General features: G+C 54.1%; 1 protein-coding gene across 1 annotated transcript; it reads left to right on the top strand.

Annotated features, from left to right (window-relative positions):
• Window positions 1-8287: 8287 nt before the first annotated feature.
• LOC144943547 (uncharacterized) lies at window positions 8288-21915 on the top strand. The gene is made up of 3 exons (XM_078871121.1): window positions 8288-8412; window positions 18790-19197; window positions 19883-21915. Exons 1-3 carry the CDS (start codon window positions 8381-8383, stop codon window positions 20853-20855), a joined length of 1413 nt encoding a protein of 470 aa, XP_078727247.1. The 5' UTR covers window positions 8288-8380; the 3' UTR covers window positions 20856-21915.
• The last annotated feature ends 2411 nt before the right edge of the window (window positions 21916-24326 follow it).

The following is a 24326-nucleotide window of genomic DNA, read 5'->3' as shown; positions in this document are numbered from 1 at the left end:
GTGAGTGACAGGCGAGCAGAGTGAGTGAGAGGTGAGCAGAGTGAGTGAGAGGTGAGCAGAGTGAGTGACAGGCGAGCAGAGTGAGTGAGAGGTGAGCAGAGTGATTGACAGGTAAGCAGAGTGAGTGACAGGTTGCCGTGCTGTGCACAGCTGCGCGGCCCCCCCGCCTTGCCCTGCGATTTCATCTGAGCCCAACCCGCGCCTGTGCCAGCGGTCTGATACCTGCCCTGGAAGCAATCGAGTTGTGTGAAAACTGCTCATGAATATTGAATTGGACGTCAGTCATTAATGAGTCTAATGGAAACTTACCGGTCAGTAAATCTGAGAACTGTTATCCTTTACACAGCGGGTTCAAACAGACATTTGATCTCACACCTTAGCATAAGCAATGACCGGAGCCTCAATGGTCAATGGCATCTACAGTGTTACAAGTGAATATTTAAAAGATACAAAAGGTGGAATCGTTTATTTTCTTTTCTGAACAACGAAAACGGCGTCCTTGTGCGGAATGGCAGGTGCCTCTCGAGTCTTGTCGCAGAAAAAAAGTAAATTTTCCGCATTTGGGAATGTTTTTTTAAAAATTCATTGTTGTTAACGTTTTGTTGAAATTCCAGCCACCGCGGGGCCGTTTTGCTGCTTCGGGGCCGCAGAACGCGGCTAGGTCAAAAGGGGACGCGTGGCTTCTAGCGTGCGGGGATTAATGAGAAGAGAGGGCACGCGAATGAGGGCGGGTGGAAGCTGGAGATTGAAATCGGGGCCAAAAAAGTCACATGGCCCAATGGTGCACGACTACGCGATACCGGTCCGGTAAAACCTCCAAATCTGGCTTCCTGCTGCTGGACGCCTGCCTCTAAACCCGCGCCATCTCACCCTAATCATGTTGGTCGGGGACTGTACAGACATCTGCATGGCGAATCCTGAGCGCCTGCGCGCCGCTCAGCGTTGCAGATTTCAGCTGCATTCATCTGTCCCCCTCCCCCCCCACCTTCTTCTTCTACCATGAACGTAACCCGCCACTATCGCGGACCACAATAAATCCTCGTGTGCACGCTCTATGAATAGATTAGCGATAGATTAATAGAGCGTGCAGACCACTACAACGTCCGGCACACAGAGCCGAGCCCGATGGATTTTAGTCCTGTCGGGACCCATCCAGCCCATTATGAATCCTCACCAGGGCGAGCTGACTGCACTAGTCGGGACCATTTCGTCAGTCAGCTGCGATGACAGCCCGTGGTGCTGGTTATGCAAGCGCCTCCTTGGGGCAAGAAGAGCCAAACCGTTCGTGAGGATGAATCGGCTTTCGAAGGGGGTGCTGACACCTTCTTGGTTCTTTCGGTAAAGTCACGTAGAAGGGAAATAATAAAATAATAAAAATAAAACTATAAAATACAATTATCACGACGTTTCGGCCACAACGCAAGCAGCCGTTGTGAGAATTGTATTTTATTATGTTTTAGTTTTATTTTTATTATTTTATTATTTCCCTTCTACGTGACTTTACCGAAAGAACCAAGAAGATGAATCCCTGCAGTCACGAAAGCTTCAAATCGAAAGGTGCTGACACCGTGACGTTGAAAGCAATGTCCAGACAACGCAACGTGTACAGGCTCGGCATCTACACGGGGCGACAAGATTCGCCTCCTAAACAACATCAGCCAAACCCACCGAGCCAGCGACAACTCGCTTGGCGACCGAGGCCTCCACGGTAACTGAGCAATGGCCATACTTCTGTGTTGAGGTCTCCCATGGCTATTGCGCAATGCTGAGGTCCCATGGCTCTTGTCCAGTGTCACGTGGTGTGGTTATTGCCCAGTGTCACGTGGTGTGGCTCTTGCCCAGTGTCACGTGGCGTGGTTATTGCCCAGTGTCACGTGGTGTGGTTATTGCCCAGTGTCACGTGGCGTGGCTCTTGCCCAGTGTCACGTGGAATGGCTCTTGCCCAGTGTCACGTGGCGTGGTTATTGCCCAGTGTCACGTTGCGTGGTTATTGCCCAGTGTCACGTGGTGTGGCTCTTGCCCAGTGTCACGTGGCGTGGTTATTGCCCAGTGTCACGTGGTGTGGTTATTGCCCAGTGTCACGTGGCGTGGCTCTTGCCCAGTGTCACGTGGCGTGGCTCTTGCCCAGTGTCACGTGGCGTGGTTATTGCCCAGTGTCACGTTGCGTGGTTATTGCCCAATGTCACGTGGCGTGGCTTGTGCCCAGTGTCACGTGGCGTGGTTCTTGCCCAGTGTCACGTGGCGTGGTTATTGCCCAGTGTCACGTGGCGTGGTTCTTGCCCAGTGTCACGTGGCGTGGTTATTGCCCAGTGTCACGTGGCGTGGCTCTTGCCCAGTGTCACGTGGCGTGGTTATCGCCCAGTGTCACGTGGTGTGGTTATTGCCCAGTGTCACGTGGCGTGGTTATTGCCCAGTGTCACGTGGCATGGCTCTTGCCCAGTGTCACGTGGCGTGGTTATTGTCCAGTGTCACGTGGCGTGGCTCTTGCCCAGTGTCACGTGGCGTGGTTATCGCCCAGTGTCACGTGGCGTGGTTATTGCCCAGTGTCACGTGGCGTGGCTCTTGCCCAGTGTTAGGTGGCGTGGTTATTGCCCAGTGTCACGTGGCGTGGTTATTGCCCAGTGTCACGTGGCGTGGCTCTTGCCCAGTGTCACGTGGCGTGGTTATTGCCCAGTGTCACGTGGTGTGGTAATTGCCCAGTGTCACGTGGCGTGGCTCTTGCCCAGTGCCACGTTGTGTGGCTCTTGCTCAGTGTCACGTGGCGTGGCTCTTGCCCAGTGTCACGTGGCGTGGTTATTGCCCAGTGTCACGTGGCGTGGTTATTGCCTAGTGTTAGGTGGCGTGGCTCTTGCCCAGTGTCACGTGGCGTGGTTATTGCCCAGTGTCAAGTGGTGTGGTTATTGCCCAGTGTCACGTGGTGTGGCTCTTGCCCAGTGTCACATGGTGTGGTTATTGCCCAGTGTCACGTGGTGTGGCTCTTGCCCAGTGTCACGTGGTGTGGCTCTTGCCCAGTGTCACGTGGTGTGGCTCTTGCCCAGTGTCACGTGGCATGGTTATTGCCCAGTGTCACGTTGTGTGGCTCTTGCCCAGTGTCACGTGGCGTGGTTATTGCCCAGTGTCACGTGGCGTGGCTCTTGCCCAGTGTCACGTGGCGTGGTCATTGCCCAGTGTCACGTGGCATGGATCTTGTCCAGTGTCACGTGACGTGGTTATTGCCCAGTGTCACGTGGCGTGGTTCTTGCCCAGTGTCACGTGGCGTGGTTATTGCCCAGTGTCACGTGGTGTGGTTATTGCCCAGTGTCACGTGGCGTGGCTCTTGCCCAGTGTCACGTGGCGTGGTGATTGCCCAGTGTCACGTGGCATGGTTATTGCCCAGTGTCACGTGGCGTGGCTCTTGCCCAGTGTCACGTGGCGTGGTTATCGCCCAGTGTCACGTGGCGTGGTTATTGCCCAGTGTCACGTGGCATGGCTATTGCCCAGTGTCAGGTGGCGTGGCTCTTGCCCAGTGTCACGTGGCGTGGTTATTGCCCAGTGTCACGTGGCGTGGTTATTGCCCAGTGTCACGTGGCGTGGTTATTGCCCAGTGTCACGTGGCGTGGCTCTTGCCCAGTGTCACGTGGCGTGGTTATTGCCCAGTGTCACGTGGCGTGGCTCTTGCCCAGTGTCACGTGGCGTGGTTTTCGCCCAGTGTCACGTGGCGTGGTTATTGCCCAGTGTCACGTGGCGTGGTTATTGCCCAGTGTCACGTGGCGTGGCTCTTGCCCAGTGTCACGTGGCGTGGTTATTGCCCAGTGTCACGTGGCGTGGTTATTGCCCAGTGTCACGTGGTGTGGTTCTTGCCCAGTGTCACGTGGCGTGGCTCTTGCCCAGTGTCACATGGCGTGGTTATTGCCCAGTGTCACGTGGCGTGGTTATTGCCCAGTGTCACGTGGTGTGGCTCTTGCCCAGTGTCACGTGGCGTGGCTCTTGCCCAGTGTCACGTGGCATGGTTATTGCCCAGTGTCACGTGGTGTGGCTCTTGCCCAGTGTCACGTGGCGTGGTTATTGCCCAGTGTCACGTGGCGTGGTTATTGCCCAGTGTCACGTGGTGTGGTTCTTGCCCAGTGTCACGTGGTGTGGTTATTGCCCAGTGTCACGTGGCGTGGTTATTGCCCAGTGTCACGTGGTGTGGTTCTTGCCCAGTGTCACGTGGCGTGGCTCTTGCCCAGTGTCACATGGCGTGGTTATTGCCCAGTGTCACGTGGCGTGGTTATTGCCCAGTGTCACGTGGTGTGGCTCTTGCCCAGTGTCACGTGGCGTGGTTATTGCCCAGTGTCACGTGGCGTGGCTCTTGCCCAGTGTCACGTGGTGTGGTTATTGCCCAGTGTCACGTGGTGTGGCTCTTGCCCAGTGTCACGTGGCGTGGTTATTGCCCAGTGTCACGTGGCGTGGCTCTTGCCCAGTGTCACGTGGTGTGGTTATTGCCCAGTGTCACGTGGTGTGGCTCTTGCCCAGTGTCACGTGGCGTGGCTCTTGCCCAGTGTCACGTGGCGTGGTTATTGCCCAGTGTCACGTGGCGTGGTTATTGCCCAGTGTCACATGGCGTGGTTATTGCCCAGTGTCACGTGGCGTGGTTATTGCCCAGTGTCACGTGATGTGGTTATTGCCCAGTGTCACGTGGCATGGCTCTTTCCCAGTGTCACGTGGAGTGGTTATTGCCCAGTGTCACGTGGCATGGCTCTTTCCCAGTGTCACGTGGCGTGGTTATTGCCCAGTGTCACGTGGCATGGCTCTTTCCCAGTGTCACGTGGCGTGGTTATTGCCCAGTGTCACGTGGCATGGCTCTTTCCCAGTGTCACGTGGCGTGGTTATTGCCCAGTGTCACGTGATGTGGTTATTGCCCAGTGTCACGTGGCATGGCTCTTTCCCAGTGTCACGTGGCGTGGCTCTTGCCCAGTGTCACGTGGCATGGCTCTTTCCCAGTGTCACGTGGCGTGGTTATTGCCCAGTGTCACGTGGTGTGGCTCTTGCCCAGTGTCACGTGGCGTGGCTCTTGCCCAGTGTCACGTGGCGTGGTTATTGCCCAGAGTCACGTGGCATGGCTCTTTCCCAGTGTCACGTGGCGTGGCTCTTGCCCAGTGTCACGTGATGTGGTTATTGCCCAGTGTCACGTGGCATGGCTCTTTCCCAGTGTCACGTGATGTGGTTATAGCCCAGTGTCACGTGGCATGGCTCTTGCCCAGTGTCACGTGGCGTGGCTCTTGCCCAGTGTCACGTGATGTGGTTATTGCCCAGTGTCACGTGGCATGGCTCTTGCCCAGTGTCACGTGGCGTGGCTCTTGCCCAGTGTCACGTGATGTGGTTATTGCCCAGTGTCACGTGGCGTGGCTCTTGCCCAGTGTCACGTGATGTGGTTATAGCCCAGTGTCACGTGGCATGGCTCTTGCCCAGTGTCACGTGGCGTGGCTCTTGCCCAGTGTCACGTGATGTGGTTATTGCCCAGTGTCACGTGGCGTGGCTCTTGCCCAGTGTCACGTGGTTTGGCTCTTTCCCAGTGTCACGTGGTGTGGTTATTGCCCAGTGTCACGTGGCGTGGCTCTTGCCCAGTGTCACATGGCGTGGCTCTTTCCCAGTGTCACGTGGAGTGGTTATTGCCCAGTGTCACGTGGCGTGGCTCTTGCCCAGTGTCACGTGGTTTGGCTCTTTCCCAGTGTCACGTGGTGTGGTTATTGCCCAGTGTCACGTGGTGTGGCTCTTGCCCAGTGTCACGTGGCGTGGCTCTTGCCCAGTGTCACGTGGCGTGGTTATTGCCCAGTGTCACGTGGCTTGGTTATTGCCCAGTGTCACGTGGCGTGTTTATTGCCCAGTGTCACGTGGCGTGGTTATTGGCCAGTGTCACGTGGCGTGGTTATTGGCCAGTGTCACGTGGCGTGGTTATTGCCCAGTGTCACGTGGCGTGGTTATTGGCCAGTGTCAAGTGGCGTGGTTTTTGCCCAGTGTCACGTGGCGTGGTTATTGCCCAGTGTCACGTGGCGTGGTTATTGGCCAGTGTCACGTGGCGTGGTTATTGCCCAGTGTCACGTGGCGTGGTTATTGGCCAGTGTCAAGTGGCGTGGTTTTTGCCCAGTGTCACGTGGCGTGGTTATTGGCCAGTGTCACGTGGCTTGGTTATTGCCCAGTGTCACGTGGCGTGGTTATTGCCCAGTGTCACGTGGCGTGGTTATTGCCCAGTGTCACGTGGCGTGGTTTTTGCCCAGTGTCACGTGGCGTGGTTATTGCCCAGTGTCACGTGACGTGGTTATTGCCCAGTGTCACGTGGCGTGGCTCTTGCCCAGTGTCATGTGGCGTGGTTATTGCCCAGTGTCACGTGATGTGGTTATTGCCCAGTGTCACGTGGCATGGCTCTTGCCCAGTGTCACGTGGCGTGGTTATTGCCCAGTGTCACGTGATGTGGTTATTGCCCAGTGTCACGTGGCGTGGCTCTTGCCCAGTGTCACGTAGCGTGGCCCTTGCCCAGTGTCACGTGGTGTGGCTCTTGCCCAGTGTCACGTGGTTTGGTTTTTGCCCAGTGTCACGTGGCGTGGCTCTTGCCCAGTGTCACGTGGTGTGGTTATTGCCCAGTGTCACGTTGCGTGGCTCTTGCCCAGTGTCACGTGGTTTGGTTATTGCCCAGTGTCACGTGGCGTGGCTCTTGCCCAGTGTCACGTGGTGTGGTTATTGCCCAGTGTCACGTGGCGTGGCTCTTGCCCAGTGTCACGTGGTTTGGTTATTGCCCAGTGTCACGTTGCGTGGCTCTTGCCCAGTGTCACGTGGTGTGGTTATTGCCCAGTGTCACGTGACGTGGTTATTGCCCAGTGTCACGTGACGTGGTTATTGCCCAGTGTCACGTGGCGTGGCTCTTGCCCAGTGTCACGTGGCGTGGCTCTTGCCCAGTTTCACGTGGCGTGGTTATTGCCCAGTGTCACGTGGCGTGGTTATTGCCCAGTGTCACGTGGCGTGGCTCTTGCCCAGTGTCACGTGGCGTGGCTCTTGCCCAGTGTCACGTGGCGTGGTTATTGCCCAGTGTCACGTGGCGTGGCTCTTGCCCAGTGTCACGTGGCGTGGCTCTTGCCCAGTGTCACGTGGCGTGGTTATTGCCCAGTGTCACGTGGCGTGGTTATTGCCCAGTGTCACGTGGTGTGGCTCTTGCCCAGTGTCACGTGGCGTGGCTCTTGCCCAGTGTCACGTGGCGTGGTTATTGCCCAGTGTCACGTGGTGTGGCTCTTGCCCAGTGTCACGTGGCGTGGCTCTTGCCCAGTGTCACGTGGCGTGGTTATTGCCCAGTGTCACGTGGCATGGTTATTGCCCAGTGTCACGTGGCGTGGCTCTTGCCCAGTGTCACGTGGCGTGGTTATTGCCCAGTGTCACGTGGCGTGGTTATTGCCCAGTGTCACGTGGCGTGGTTATTGCCCAGTGTCGCATGGTGTGGTTATTGCCCAGTGTCACGTGGCGTGGCTCTTGCCCAGTGTCACGTGGCGTGGCTCTTGCCCATTGTCACGTTGCGTGGCTCTTGCCCAGTGTCACGTGGTGTGGTTATTGCCCAGTGTCACGTGGCGTGGTTATTGCCCAGTGTCACGTGGTGTGGTTATTGCCCAGTGTCACGTGACGTGGTTATTGCCCAGTGTCACGTGGCCTGGTTATTGCCCAGTGTCACGTGACGTGGTTATTGCCCAGTGTCACGTGACGTGGTTATTGCCCAGTGTCACGTGGCCTGGTTATTGCCCAGTGTCACGTGACGTGGTTATTGCCCAGTGTCACGTGACGTGGTTATTGCCCAGTGTCACGTGGCCTGGTTATTGCCCAGTGTCACGTGGCCTGGTTATTGCCCAGTGTCACGTGGTGTGGTTATTGCCCAGTGTCACGTGACGTGGTTATTGCCCAGTGTCACGTGGCCTGGTTATTGCCCAGTGTCACGTGACGTGGTTATTGCCCAGTGTCACGTGACGTGGTTATTGCCCAGTGTCACGTGACGTGGTTATTGCCCAGTGTCACGTGACGTGGTTATTGCCCAGTGTCACGTGACGTGGTTATTGCCCAGTGTCACGTGACGTGGTTATTGCCCAGTGTCACGTGGCGTGGTTATTGCCCAGTGTCACGTGGCGTGGTTATTGCCCAGTGTCACGTGGCGTGGTTATTGCCCAGTGTCACGTGGCGTGGTTATTGCCCAGTGTCACGTGGCGTGGTTATTGCCCAGTGTCACGTGGCGTGGTTATTGCCCACTGTTGAGGAGTTCCCGCGCCCGCCGTGCGCCACCTGGCGGCAGCGGCGGGAGGCGAGGAGGAGGAGGCGGCGGCGGCGGCGTGGGACTGCGTCACGGGCGGCTTCTCTCGCGATAGCAGCCAAGCAGCTCGGCCTCGCTAAGATGGCAGCGACTGCGAGCGAAACTAAGTTGAGGTGAGGGCACCCGGCCCGGGCCCGGGCCCCCCCGCGCGGCGTCTCCCCTCGTCCGCAACTCAACGGAGGCGACGTCGCAACCGCCTTCGGCTCGCTCGCGACGCGCTCCGCGGCGTCTCTCTCCCCTCTCTCGTCTCTCTCCCGTCTCCCTCTCGGTCTCCTCTGCGTGGCCCTCCTCTCGCCGCAGTGGCGGCCGCCGCGAGCAGCTTGCAGGGGGTGGCCCCTTGGTGGCCGCATCCCCATGGAGACCGGGGGGCCCCCGTGGGCCCCAGCGCGCCCATCTCGTAGTCTCTCACCGCCGCCCGCGGCTCTCAACTGCAGGCGGTGGTGGTGGTGGCATGAGCGGCTCCCTTCCAGCGCCGTCAAGCGAAGGGGATGAAGAAGCAGGAGGGGAGACCCCCCCCCACCCCAAACCCCTCCGAGCGCTGCCGTGAGCGAGCGGGGTGATGTCGGGGCTCTAGAGTTTTGTAGAATTCGTGGCTCCGTCGCGTTCTTGTTCAGAATGGGGTCTGGGTGGGTGTTAGTTGGGGGGGTGGGGGGCTCAGTTGTGGGGGGCCCACGGGGGCCCTCCCTTGTCAATGGCGCCGTTCGCTCGGGGCAGATTTGAGCGCCTCTGACGGGAGTGGTGGTGGTGGTGGTTGTTGTAGTTGTGTTGGTTGTTGTGGTGGTTGTGGGAGACGTTTTGCGCGTTGGGCGGGAATCCCAGCCGCGCCGTTCATCCCAAGTCAGATATCGCGGCGATCTGTTTCGGGGTCCGCCAGGGGTCACGGGGTCGTGATGAGGCATCACGGGGAAGGGGACGCGTGGCCCCCCACGCTGAGCGTGCCCCCCACGCCCAGCGTGGCCTCTGTGGAGGCCAGGCGGGAGGAACAGCGACAAAGCTGTCCAATAGTTCCATGGGACCCCCCCCCCCAAACAAAACCAAAGACCAATTTTTGGTACCAGCTTTAGAATGGTACCAACAAGACCAATTTTACTTGTTGGTACCAGCTTTAGAATGGTACCAACAAGACCAATTTTACTTGTTGGTACCAGCTTTAGAATGGTACCAACAAGACCAATTTTACTTGTTGGTACCAGCTTTAGAATGGTACCAACAAGACCAATTTTACTTGTTGGTACCAGCTTTAGAATGGTACCAACAAGAACAATTTTACTTGTTGGTATCAGCTTTAGAATGGTACCAACAAGACCAATTTTACTTGTTGGTATCAGCTTTAGAATGGTACCAACAAGACCAATTTTACTTGTTGGTATCAGCTTTAGAATGGTACCAACAAGAACAATTTTACTTGTTGGTACCAGCTTTAGAATGGTACCAACAAGACCAATTTTACTTGTTGGTACCAGCTTTAGAATGGTACCAACAAGACCAATTTTACTTGTTGGTACCAGCTTTAGAATGGTACCAACAAGACCAATTTTACTTGTTGGTACCAGCTTTAGAATGGTACCAACAAGACCAATTTTACTTGTTGGTATCAGCTTTAGAATGGTACCAACAAGAACAATTTTACTTGTTGGTACCAGCTTTAGAATGGTACCAACAAGACCAATTTTACTTGTTGGTACCAGCTTTAGAATGGTACCAACAAGACCAATTTTACTTGTTGGTACCAGCTTTAGAATGCACAGCCAACATTTTAGTTGCTAATTAAAAAGATGTAAATAGCACGACTAAAAAGTATTGCAAAACATAATCCACTTTCGTTTGCCCCATTGCTCCCGATTGGAAAAGGCTCACCACGGCTTGCTCGAAATAAACTTGACGTGATTGTCCGTACGTATACACAAACCGGTATACACGACATAGTTTACACTTTCCGTGGTAGCGAATTCTGTTGAGGCTCACACGGACGCAGTGATGGGCGCGACGTGGATATTGCATAGGGCAGGGGTCGGCAACCTACGGCTCCGGAGCCGCATGCGGCTCTTTACGGGCTGCTTCTTGACGATATGTACGTATGTACAGTATGTACTCAGATGCATTGCGGCTCTTGAAATACTGATTTTTGTACCGAATTGGAAAGAAATGGCTCTTCTTGTTATTTTGGTTGCCGACCCCTGGCATAGGGGAACGAGGGTACCGATTGGGCTGGGTTGTGGCCGGCGTTAGGGCTGGGTTGTGCTGGGTGAGTGCTGGGTGAGTGCTGGGTTGTGGCCGGGTTGTGGCTTGGTTAGGGCTGGGTTGTGTCTTGGTTAGAGCTTGGTTGTGGCCGAGTTAGGGCTGGGTTGTAGCTGGGTTAAGGCTGGGTTGTGGCCGAGTTAGGGCTGGGTTGTGTCTTGGTTAGAGCTGGGTTGTGGCTGGGTGAGGGCTGGGTTGTGGCCGGGTTAGGGCTGGGTTGTGGCTGGGTTAGGGCTGGGTTGTGGCTGGGTGAGGGCTGGGTTAGGGGAGGGTTGTTGCTGGGTTAGGGCTGGTTTAGGGCTGAGTTAGGGCTGGGTTGTGGCTGGGTGAGGGCTGATTTCGGGCTGGGTTGGGGCTGAGTTAGGGTCGGCGCTGATTAGCACGGAGGCAAAAGTGGCAATTTCTTTCGGGCCTCACAAAAAAACACGAGGGCTCCACTACAGGATTTTTGCATCGCAAAAGTTTGCTATTTAAAATTTTGGCAAATATAAGTGTACTCGCTTGTGATAAATGCATAATTGCCCAAAAATAAGCGGTCTTTTGCCTTGGGGACATGGGATGTAGGTTTGAACAAAGTGGACGGTGGAATAAGGGGCATGGCAGCCCTGGGCTTCTGGGAACCTCCGGGCGGCCCTGCTATTGAGGGGACCACCGATAGCGCCAAAGCGGCAGTGCGTGGTGAAGGTTGAGCGGGGCCCACGTAACACCTCGTGCTCACGCACCCTCGGCCATCAAACCCTGACACCTCCCCCCCTCACCTCCCATGATGGGAACCTCCCGAGACGAGGAGAGCCTGCTGATGGAATTCGTCAGTGGGCCTTTGGTCGTGGCTGTGGTTATGAATGTAGCACACATCCAGACGGGATGTGAAGATAACGTCTTTGGCACAGTCAGCCCCGCAGTGTTTGACGCGTGCTTGTCTGCAGTGCGCCACCATGAAGTCCCTCTGATGGCGAGTCTTTGCCCTACTTGGTAACGTCTACTTCAAGTAATTTAGTAAGCGAGGTGTGATGTCCGTGCCATTTGATATCTCCAGTAATTGGTGATGGCGTCCGGGCAAGAATGAAGTTCCAACTTCCTATTTGTGCTCCACTTAATCAGTCTCTTTGTATGGGTACCTCCATTTATATATGTATATTTAGTGGCTAAATTAGTCCGGCTGGCACGGATTAAGTGACGTGTATAATTTGGTTAAACTGTGCAGTAGTTCTCGTTAAAGAGTTTAAGTCAATTGCACCAGGAAATTAAGCATTACCTGGCAAAGCCAAGACTCCTAGATTTTAAACCTCAACATGGAATCTGCTCAGCCTTGCTTCGAGGAGTCTGCACGTGTGATGCCATGGGCAAAGGGCAGCATCACACCGTTTCCTGTAGCATCTATAACATCACATTGGTTCCTATAGCATTTATAACATCACACCATTCCCTATAGGATCGTACCGTTTCTTACAGCAGATGGGGCAGTGACGTCCAGCAGTAGTGCGTTCGCCGCTTGTTGCAGAGGTTTGCAGTTCGCATCTGGCACTGCCCTGGTTAATACTGCCGGTTAAATACTGCTGGCTAATACTGCTGGTTAATACTGCTGTTAATACTGCTGTTGATACTGCTGGTTAATACTGCAGGTGATTACTCATACGAGGGTAAGGTTTGTATTTGGATTACTGAGCTCATTGAACACGGAGTTCACTTCACCGGGGAATGATTTCCACTTTAAAGATATCAATATCAACTGAGATCGTATTAAACCGCATCAATTAATTTGTAATATAGATTAATAATATTGCAGCCTTTAGCCTTGTGAAAGAACAATTATATTATCGCTCACTGTAGCCTAGGTGCACGTTTCAAGTGCTTACATAAGGAGGGCATGACCGATGGATTACGGTTTTCCGATGTCTGTTAACCTACATTAACACTGAATAATTTGTTATAGTCTCGTGGCTTAAAATGTGGATTTTTTTTTCTTCCGATGAAGCTTGTTTTGCAGCAGAGGTGTTGTGCTCGTCAAACCACACGCGGCAACCATCATCGCCGTAGCTTGTGCACGCGCGTGTCGGGGTCATCCTCGACAAAAGCAACCAAGCAAAGGAGTCGCCGCTTGCGACGCGTTTGCGAGCTGCTGTGCCCTCCTGGCTCGTAGTTGGCGTGGGCTCGCAAGGCAGAAGGCGGTGCAAAATATGGCAGATTCACGTGCCTCTCTGGTTTCAGTTTGGACGCTGATTTGCTGTCATCATGCGATGCGCCTCGGGTGCACTTGTCAAGTTTAGCGCTGTGCGTTGAAGCCAGTCGTTATCGTTAAAAATACACAACTGGAGTATGTGCCAGCCAACTGAAAAAACAAAAGGCGCAGTTTAGATTACATTTACGTGGGAGCAATAAAAGAAACGCTCGAAAGCAACGTCTGCAATTTTCCTGGCGATGTGGCTGGAGGAGGAGAGGCTGAGTGGCTCAGAGGTCAGGGAGCCGTGTTGGCACCGCTGAAATCCTGGGTTAGAATCCAGGCAGTTACCTGAGATTACACTGGGTTCTCAAGTGTAACGAATGGCTGGTCTCAGCCCCGTCACCCGTGACTGCACAAAAAGAACATCGCGTTACATTTGGTTCCGCACTTAATTTGTTTGACTGTTACAGCGACAAAAAATTACTCCCAAGTAAAGCGGACGGGAAAGTACTGCCCTCTTGTTCGCCGCCTAGAGATCGCTAAAAGGGGTCTCAGAGTTGGCTCTGTGATGTCCACTTGTATGGGGGCATTCTCTCACATTGCTCTGCGAGAGTTCCTGCCCGGCTGGGCACTTCAACTCATGGCGTGACACCAAGGCCACAATCGGGACAAACAAATGAGAAAATACAACAAGGACGCATGTGGTCTGACGTGCCACGAACGAGAGCGGGTTTAGTCGGCCTGTCGATGGTGGCGACACTGAGTGAGAATAGGGTACCGCGTCACTGCAATGAATGAGTCATGAGCCTCCCCACCTCCTTCCACGACTTGGCTCCGAGCCAGATCACCGGTGCCGTGTGAGGACAGCTATCATGGTTTGGTTCCTGGCTAGGCACAGCCAATAGCCGGCGGAAAACCATCTGTGCCACGATGGCCCCTTGCTGGCTGAGCTTGGATGTCCCAGCAGCGAAGGGGCATCACAAGTGCAGTCTGCTCTCATATAGCTCTTCCTCCCGATATTAGGAAGCCACTGGAGCTCTATGCACATTGAAATCGAGATTGAAAACTCATTTCTTCAAACTGGTTTTTTGTGTTTGGGTTGTTGTCCTTCCCCCAGCATGGTTGGCGATGTGCGGTGGGACAAAATTTCAACATGCGTACATGTCACGCGGTAGTAGTTGCGTTCCTGAAGAACACCGCTTTATGGAAAACCACGTTATAATAAATAATATATCATAGAGGGCAAAGCGCAGTCCGCGATAACACGTGAGATGTGTACGCAGGCTGAACAAAGACTGAGGCGCGTGGGTAGCATCTACAAGTTTCCAGCAGCATCCCAATGCCTTGCGTGATGCTACGCCGAGGCAGCCGTACAACTGCTTATTCCTACTTGCGCTGTGACGTAGTTCTGTTAACTCGATCACGTTACGGGCAGTACTCGGGTTACGAACCTAATTCGTTCTAGAGACCTGTTCTTAAGTCGAACGGTTCGTAAGTCGGAACACAACAATGCACCGTATTTAAATGCCTTTTTCGGTCGGTGTTATGAAATGTTTTACAGTTCAACAACAAAGGGAAGCATTGTTAAACTCATAAATAATAATATTGTACATTGGCATGTAACACTGTAAATAATACTGGAGAGTAAATCAAACATAAAATAAAGTAACACAAATAGGATTTTTGTTAAAATTTCCACTTGCCTGGAGTCCTGATGCAAGCTTGTAGTCGGAAGGGGGCCAATGAGTCCCCACAATTGCATACACACACACACGGGGCATACACACACACACGGGGCACACACACACACACACGGGGCATACACACACACACACGGGGCATACACACACACACGGGGCACACACACACACACGGGGAATACACACACACACGGGGCACACACACACACACGGGGCACACACACACACGGGGCATACACACACACACACGGGGCACACACACACACACGGGGCACACACACACGGGGCACACACACATACACACACACACAGGGCATACACACACATACACGGGGCATACACACACACACGGGACACACACACACACACACGGGGCACACACACACACACACGGGGCATACACACACACACACACACGGGGCACACACACACACGGGGCACACACACACACGGGGCACACACACACACACACGGGGCATACACACACACACACGGGGCATACACACACACATACACGGGGCGCACACACACACGGCACACACACGGGGCACACACACACACACGGGGCACACACACACACGGGGCATACACACACACATACACGGGGCACACACACACACGGGGCACACACACACACGGGGCACACACACACACACACGGGGCATACACACACACACACACGGGGCATACACACACACACACACGGGGCACACACACACACACGGGGAATACACACACACACACGGGGCACACACACACACACGGGGCACACACACACACGGGGCATACACACACACACACGGGGCATACACACACACACACACACGGGGCACACACACACACGGGGCACACACACACGGGGCACACACACACACGGGGCACATACACACACACACAGGGCATACACACACATACACGGGGCATACACACACACACACACGGGGCACACACACACACGGGGCACACACACACACACACGGGGCACACACACACACACGGGGCATACACACACACACACGGGGCACACACACACACGGGGCACACACACACACACAGGGCACATACACACACACACACGGGGCATACACACACACACGGGGCATACACACACACATACACGGGGCACACACACACACACATACACGGGGCACACACACACGGGGCACACACACGGGGCACACACACGGGGCACACACACGGGGCACACACACACACACGGGGCACACACACACACGGGGCACACACACACACGGGGCACACACACACACACGGGGCATACACACACACATACACGGGGCACACACACGGGGCACACACACACACAGGGCACACACACACAGGGCACACACACACACACGGGGCACACACACACGGGGCACACACACACGGGGCATACACACACACACACACGGGGCATACACACACACACGGGGCATACACACACACGGGGCATACACACACACACACACGGGGCATACACACACACACACACACGGGGCATACACACACACACACACACGGGGCATACACACACACACACACGGGGCATACACACACACACACGGGGCATACACACACACACACACGGGGCATACACACACACACGGGGCATACACACACACACACAGGGCACATACACACACACGGGGAATACACACACATACACGGGGCACACACACACACACACACGGGGCATACACACACACACACACGGGGCATACACACACACACACGGGGCATACACACACACACACACGGGGCATACACACACACACACGGGGCATACACACACACAGGGCACATACACACACACGGGGAATACACACACATACACGGGGCACACACACATACACGGGGCGCACACACACACACACGGGGCACACACACACACGGGGCACACACACACACACACGGGGCACACACACACGGGGCACACACACACGGGGCACACACACACGGGGCACACACACACGGGGCACACACACACGGGGCACACACACACAGGGCACATACACACACACACACGGGGCATACACACACACACACGGGGCACAGACACACACGGGGCACACACACACGGGGCACACACACACGGGGCACACACACACGGGGCATACACACACACACACACGGGGCACACACACACACACGGGGCACACACACACGGGGCATACACATACACACACGGGGCATACACACACACACACGGGGCATACACACACACACACGGGGCATACACACACACACACACGGGGCACACACACACACACGGGGCACACACACGGGGCACACACACGGGGCACACACACACACACGGGGCACACACACACACGGGGCACACACACACACGGGGCGCACACACACACACACGGGGCACACACACACACGGGGCACACACACACACACGGGGCACACACACACACACGGGGCACACACACACACACGGGGCACACACACACGGGGCACACACACACGGGGCACACACACACGGGGCACACACACACGGGGCACACACACACGGGGCACACACACACGGGGCACACACACACGGGGCATACACACACACACACGGGGCACAGACACACACGGGGCACAGACACACACGGGGCACACACACACGGGGCACACACACACGGGGCACACACACACGGGGCATACACACACACACACACGGGGCACACACACACGGGGCATACACACACACACACACGGGGCATACACACACACACACGGGGCATACACACACACACATACACGGGGCACACACACACACGGGGCACACACACGGGGCACACACACGGGGCACACACACACACACGGGGCACACACACACACGGGGCACACACACACACGGGGCACACACACACGGGGCATACACACACACATACACGGGGCACACACACGGGGCACACACACACACAGGGCACACACACACACACAGGGCACACACACACGGGGCACACACACACGGGGCATACACACACACACACACGGGGCATACACACACACACACACGGGGCATACACACACACACACACGGGGCATACACACACACAGGGCACATACACACACACGGGGAATACACACACATACACGGGGCACACACACATACACGGGGCGCACACACACACACACGGGGCACACACACACACACACGGGGCACACACACACGGGGCACACACACACGGGGCACACACACACAGGGCACATACACACACACACACGGGGCATACACACACACACGGGGCACAGACACACACGGGGCACACACACACGGGGCACACACACACGGGGCATACACACACACACACACGGGGCACACACACACACACACACGGGGCACACACACACGGGGCATACACACACACGGGGCATACACACACACGGGGCATACACACACAAAGACACACACACACCCCAACGACAACGATTACCCGTATAGCCTGTAACAGACTGTTGGGGCAAGTGCTGTTAGTGAGCAGCACCTATGAAGGCCGGGTACGGCACACGAGGGGTGGGTGGTCAGCACCACACCCAGCTTCCTTTGTCTCCCCAGCGGTGATGTTTATACACCGCACCAGGTACTCATTTGAGGCTGAGTCGACCTGGGGGAGGCCAAGGTCCCATTCAGATAATCGTCACGGGTGTTAGCCGTGAGCAGGAATCGAACTTGGGTTGCCAGGTTCGTAGGGCAGCGCGCTCACAGTTGCACGACCGCTCCCCCCCCCACACACATGCATGCGCACAAAGACAGGCCCCCCCGTATAGCCTGTAACACACTGTAGAAGCAGGTGCTGCTTGCGAGTTTCACTTATGAAGGCCGGTATGGCACATGAGTGGGTGTTGGCCAAAACCATGCCCGGCCGCCTTTGTCTCCCCAGTGGTGATGTTTACAGACCGTGAGCAAGAATCGAACTCAGGTCGCCGCTTTCGTAGAGCAGCGCGCTAGCCGCTACACTACCACTCCCCACACTGAAACTTTCACACACACACGTCCGCTCGCGCACACGCACGCAAACACTCCCAGTGCGAGGCCGACTCACTGCATCTCGCTGAGGATCGCTCCTCTGAACAAAATAATTCTGCGGTTATTACAATTTTGTGTTTTAAGTCAATGTTACATTTTTTTCCATCATGGAAGATGGTTCGTAAGTACGGGTGTTCATAAGTCAGGCGTTCGGAAGTCGAGGACTGCCATTGTATCCAATTCGCATCCGCGTTATAAAAAAATCGGTTGCAATACATTTATCGCGTTATATCCTATTCGCGTGATGGAAACGCACGTTGTAGGAGAACAGACTGTACCGTACCGGCTCAGCTTGTTGACGGTGCATTGCACATCGGAAGGATCTAATACAGTGTCCGACGTGGGCTTGGAATTGTTTCTGCAGTGAGGAATTTGTAAAAACGGACAAGCCAAAAGTGGACAAGAGCTGCCACGAGCGCTCCAACGATGGCAAAGAGGTGGCGGCGGCAGCGGCGGCCGCAGCGGCTGCGGCGGCAGAGGGAGAGGACGGGGCCGTTGAGCGCGAGGAGGAGGAGGAGGAGGAGAGCGACAAGCTGTTCATCCACGAGCCCAGAGGCCAGGGCGAGGGCGAGGGCAACTCGGTGGACGCCGTCGTCGAGAGCGTCGTGAAGGGGATCGGAATCGGCTCGTCGCCCCTGAAGAGGAAAAGGAGCAGCCGGGGGCCGCCTCCACCCCTCTTTGACGACCCGTCGCTCCCGGAGGGCTGGGTCAGGAGGCTGAAGCAGAGGAAGGCCGGGAGGTCCGCGGGGAAGTACGACGTGTACATATTCAAGTGAGTGCATTCCCGTAGTTTTCTGGTGTTGGGAGTTCACAGGATGCCATTTGATAAGGCCTTGAGACATTAATGTCAAAGTGATTTCCTGTTCAAAAAAGCGTTGAGGCGGTGACCTTCTGCTTACAGCCCTGAGACACTGGTGAACATTCCACATTCCCATGATGACAGGCAGTCTCTTTCATAGGACGACCACTGTTAACTTACCCACAAAGCTGTACTCATTTTAGCAGGGATTATGGGTCAACTGCTCACTGGAATTTGAATTTGTAACCTTATTGCGAGTTGGTTCTACCACGGAGCCATCTGGTCGGTATTTATATGGAGATTTTTTATGTTTTAAGTAAGCTTTTGGTCGTTGAAAACATTTTCAACCTATTTTTTTTGGCTAGCTACCCAAGTTTCACTTAATGTCACTATTTAAGTGCTGTTGCTCTTGCATAAGACTCTGTTTGCTTTTGAAATGAACACCTAATGGGAGTGCGTCCCCTGCCAAGGGTTGCCTAGCGGCCACTCTCACCAACAATAAAATGAACACGACCAACTACTTGACAGACTTTGTGCAGTCTTGCCAGTGGGAAGCGGCTTGTTTATTGTTCCACCTGCGGTTGGTCGACTTTATTGCCATGGATATTGTGGCTTTAAAATACAACCTTCCGTGCGATGTCTAACCTCTCGTTGGCAGCCCCCAAGGGAAGCAATTTCGCTCCCACGCCGAGCTGAGGAGTTACTTTGGCAAAACGGGAGAGGTGGTGCTCAAGCCGGAGGACTTTGACTTCACGGTGGCAGGGCGAGGAAGCTCGGACGGCCGTGGTAACCGGTCTCCACGACTCCCACGGCTTCCCAAAACGGCCTCCGGCACTTTGGGTTTCGGGAGGGGGAGAGGAAGGGGGAGGGGCCGGGGCCGAGGGCGGGGCCGTGGCAGGGGGACCACCCTGGCGGTGCTCCGCACCATCGGCAGGGGACGCGGGTCCCCCGGCAGACCCCGGAACGACCAGCAAGCCAGCCCCCTCGTTCAGAGCATCGTGGTGAAGCTGCCCTTCGCCCTGGCGGGGGCGGCGGCGGCGGCAGCAACGGGCGGGTCCGCCGTGAGCGTTCCGGTTAAACGAAAGCGCGGACGACCCAAGTTAAACAAAGACCCGCTGCTGAAATCGGTCCCCCCGCCAAAGAAGCCGAGGCTAGAAACTGTTACGCCCGCAGTCGGCAAGCAACGCGAGGATGGGAAGCCGCCGTCATCTTCCACAGAGGTTTCTTCCAGAAATGTCGCCGCAGCCGCCGCCGCCGTCCCCGCCGCCGCCGCTCAGGAGCCCACGGTGGGCAGCTCCCCAGAGGCGCAGCCGCAAGCGAGCCAGCCAGACCTGGGCGCGCCGCCCAAGGTCAACCTCAAGTTCTACAAGCAGAGGTCCAAGAATAACGTGACGGAGAAGCCCAAGAAGAAGGAAGAGCCGAAGCAGCCAAAGGTACTGTCCATTTCCATCAAGGTGGACGATGGCGCCCAGAAGCCTGCGGAGGAGGGCAAGCTGAAGGAGTGCGCCGCGACCGCCGCCAAGGAGCAGCCCACGGAGTCTGCGGTCGCCGTGCCAGACAGCAGCTCGTCGCCCTCGCAGCCGGACCAGGCCAAGGCTGTCGAGGCCAAGAACGCCCAGGATGGAAACTGAGGGCAGTGTCGGCCGGGGAGGCCGGCTCGGTGCCCGCGGTGGACGCTCGTGTGTGTGACGGGGGGTCGGGGGGGGGGTGGGAGGATCTTTTGGCATTCTCGCTTTCTATAAACCGTAGGGCTTGACCTGACACACGTTTTCCTAGCTTTCCCAGAAGTTAGGTTGCTAGTGATCAGTCTTTTACTTAACGTTGTACAGTGTTTGACAAAACACTTCTTTTGTTAACACTTTGAATGTATTGCATCGAAAGTATTTTCAACTTTATTTGCAAAGTCATTTCTATTGTTAGGATATGATTGTTTTTCTGTATGTTTTGGACCATACGATTATCCTTAACATCACGACCCAAAAACACATATCTGCACCGAAAGCTATCCATCCATGACCTACATGCAATAGATATTTCCTGAGATTTGTATGTGTACCTTGTGGGTATCTCTCCTGACCTGTAATACACATTTACGTGCCGGTGATTTCGAATTCTTCCATTTGACTCATGCACCAGTGAAGTTGTCAACCCGAGATGTTTTTAGTGTCCACCTATTTAACCAGTCTTTCTGATTAACTGCTTGCAGATATATCTACAAGTGTATTCTGCAGTAATGTTTAAAAACTACGTCCCGACATTTTCTATGTTTAGCTTTGTTTATAAGATTTCTGCACAGTACAAAGCTTTGCAATAACGTATACAGTAATAGGTAACTAGTATCTCATTTATTGTATCTCATTTATCCGTAGTCTTTTATTGGCCAGTGTCGAACGCTGTGCATATCGAGGCCTTCATGCAGTAGTTATTTATTTGCAAAAAAAAAAGTTAACCAGATATTCTGGTGGGAAGAACATGAAGGATTTATAAAGCCGCGTTTTTGCTACAAAAAATGTAATCCAACACGAGCGGTTTCCTGCTTTTTATTTTGCGATGTTTACGTAAACAGAGGAAAGCATAAACTGACGGCCCCTTGCCTATCCTACCAGTAGTAAAACCTATTCTTATACGTAACGCACTTACTGTATACGTAATGTATATTAAATGTTTGCACTGTCCGGGGTTTCTAAAAAACGAATGCTCGATGAGTGACTTTTTTCTGACGATCGTGAAAGTTGCGTGGACGAGTCTGTTGTAAACACACAGTGTGGGTGACGTGCGGCAGGCCTGTCTTCATAATCACGGTCGTCTATTTGCAGCACGGGACCAGCTGAGCTTTGCAGCGTCTCCCTGAACGTGTGATCAAGATTATTTTTTGTTGTCCGTGGTGTCTGCGTCACCCGTTATTCAGGACACGCTACAGGCCAATACACACGGCAGCGGTAAAAATGACGATGTACACACGCACAGCACAGCACCACCGCTTGTGATATTCTCATCGCAGCCTTCAGGCCACCCCGAGGACAAGACGGTCCCCCCTAATGGACTGTTGTCATTGCAAGCCGCTAAGACGAGTGGCTGAGGACTGCGGTGATGATGGACGTGCCACTCGCCTCGTGTGCCCTCAGCGAGGCCTCTGCCGAGTGGCTCAGCTTTGCTGAGGGAGCCAGCTCCGAGCTCATACCCGTCAACCCATGCGGCTTACCCCGTATTCTTGTACAGGGAAATTGAGTTTCCAGGTCCATACGGCGTACAGCCGTTTCAATGCAGGCAAAAGCAAGTTTTTTTCTGTGTTTCTCCCATGTGGTGGGACTTTGTAGGATGAAGGGCACGGGGTGACCAATAAGGTCTGATTTGGTCTGTAATAAAGGCACTGATTCGCCGTTCACAGGTTTGCGAGCTGCACCAGTCGATTGAGATGCACGCACCGAATCACTTTTCCTTTAAGATTCTGCATAACTGTGCCTTTGAATAATATACAATGACTGCTCTTCCATGTCACTAATTGTCCAATATTGGAAGCCTTTCACGCAGCTATCAATGAAACAAAGAAATTCCAGTTGTCATGAGCGTATCATCCCAGGTGAGTGGCAAGGTGTTAACTACCTCACCTGGTATACAGGAGGTTGCGAGTTCAATCTTGCGTGTGTCTCCACGTGGCCGTGTGGATTTCTCTCCGGGTTCTCCAGTTTTTCCCTCCACAGTTAGAATCAACATGCGTTTAAGAGTATTTGGCTGCTATAAATTTCCACGTGATAAGCCACTTTGTTGAGCTATTATTTGTGTCCAGGCCGCTTCTGAAAAAGAGCATTAGAGCTCCGTGGTAGGCCTCACCCGGTAAAATATAGTTTAACTGTTGAGAACATTTTAATTTAAAGCTTTCGTGACTGCAGGGATTCATATTCTTGATTCTATCGGTAAAGTCACGTAGAAGGGAAACAATAAAATAGTTTTATATTTTTTTATTTTATTTCCCTTCGACGTGACTTTACCGAAAGAACCAATAATATGTTGAGAACATTTTTACAGATGACTGCCACGGCTTGCATTCCATTCTTCCAGCTCTGATGTTTACACGAGACAATTTTATTGACCTCAATGTTATTCATCGGGGCGGTAGGGTGGCCGCAGAGGTAGCGCTCATGCCTCCTTGTCCACAACGCTCTGGGTTTGATTCCCAACTTGGGCACCTTTGTATTTTCTCCCCCTGTTGTGCACCCATTCCTCCACGTTCTCTTCAATGTCTTCACACAACGCAACTGGTGATGGCCACACATCCAAACGGTGAAAAATTACCTGCAAATTACTCAATTGGGTTAACTGGCGCCCCCTACTGCAAGCACCTGGCAGGACCCCCCCATCTAGGCTTTTCTGGGTAATGTCCATATATATAAGGCAAAGTTGTGATTGTGTGTCTGTTCAAAATGTTTAGCGTACTTCCTGACATGCGACAAACTGGAAATTTGCCATGTGGGTACTTTCCAGACTGTACACCATGCAAAAATTATAAAAAGACACGGGTTTTTTTTTGGGGGGGGGGGAGCTCAATAATGCATATATTTTTTGCACAGCAAGTGAGCTGTGACGTCAAATCTGTCACGTGACCCGCGCATGTGGAAGCGTAACGCGTTGTAGTGTAGTAATTAGCGCGCTGCGCTACGAACCTGGCGACCCGAGTTCAATTCCCGCTCATGGCCACCACCGGTAACGATTATTTCAACTGCTCCTGGGCCTCCCCTAGGTTGACTCAGCCTCAAACGAGTAACTGGTGTGGTGTGTGAACATTGCCACTGGGGAGACAAAGGCGGCCGGGCGTGGTGGATCCAAGTCCCGGGCGAAGCCGGGTAGTACAGCTAGTCGAGCATAATAAGTAATGCATTCCACTCCTCACATCCACATGTTTATGTATAAACATAAATGAAAAACTAAATCGTAGGAATGTTTAACCATGAAAAAAGGCAAATGTGTACTACATCAACAATGGTGAAAGCACACCCCCCCATTTCATTGGACATGTTCAAATATTGACTGTCTTATAACAAATAAAGAATGACTCTTGAAGCTCAAAGTGCAACGCAAGTTACAGCTCTCAATTCCTACGACCT

Source organism: Lampetra fluviatilis, chromosome 31 (assembly GCF_964198595.1).
Source record: "Lampetra fluviatilis chromosome 31, kcLamFluv1.1, whole genome shotgun sequence".
Taxonomy (NCBI): domain Eukaryota; kingdom Metazoa; phylum Chordata; class Hyperoartia; order Petromyzontiformes; family Petromyzontidae; genus Lampetra; species Lampetra fluviatilis.
The sequence above is the reverse complement of the archived record's forward strand: the minus strand, read 5'-3'. Positions and strand labels throughout refer to the sequence as shown.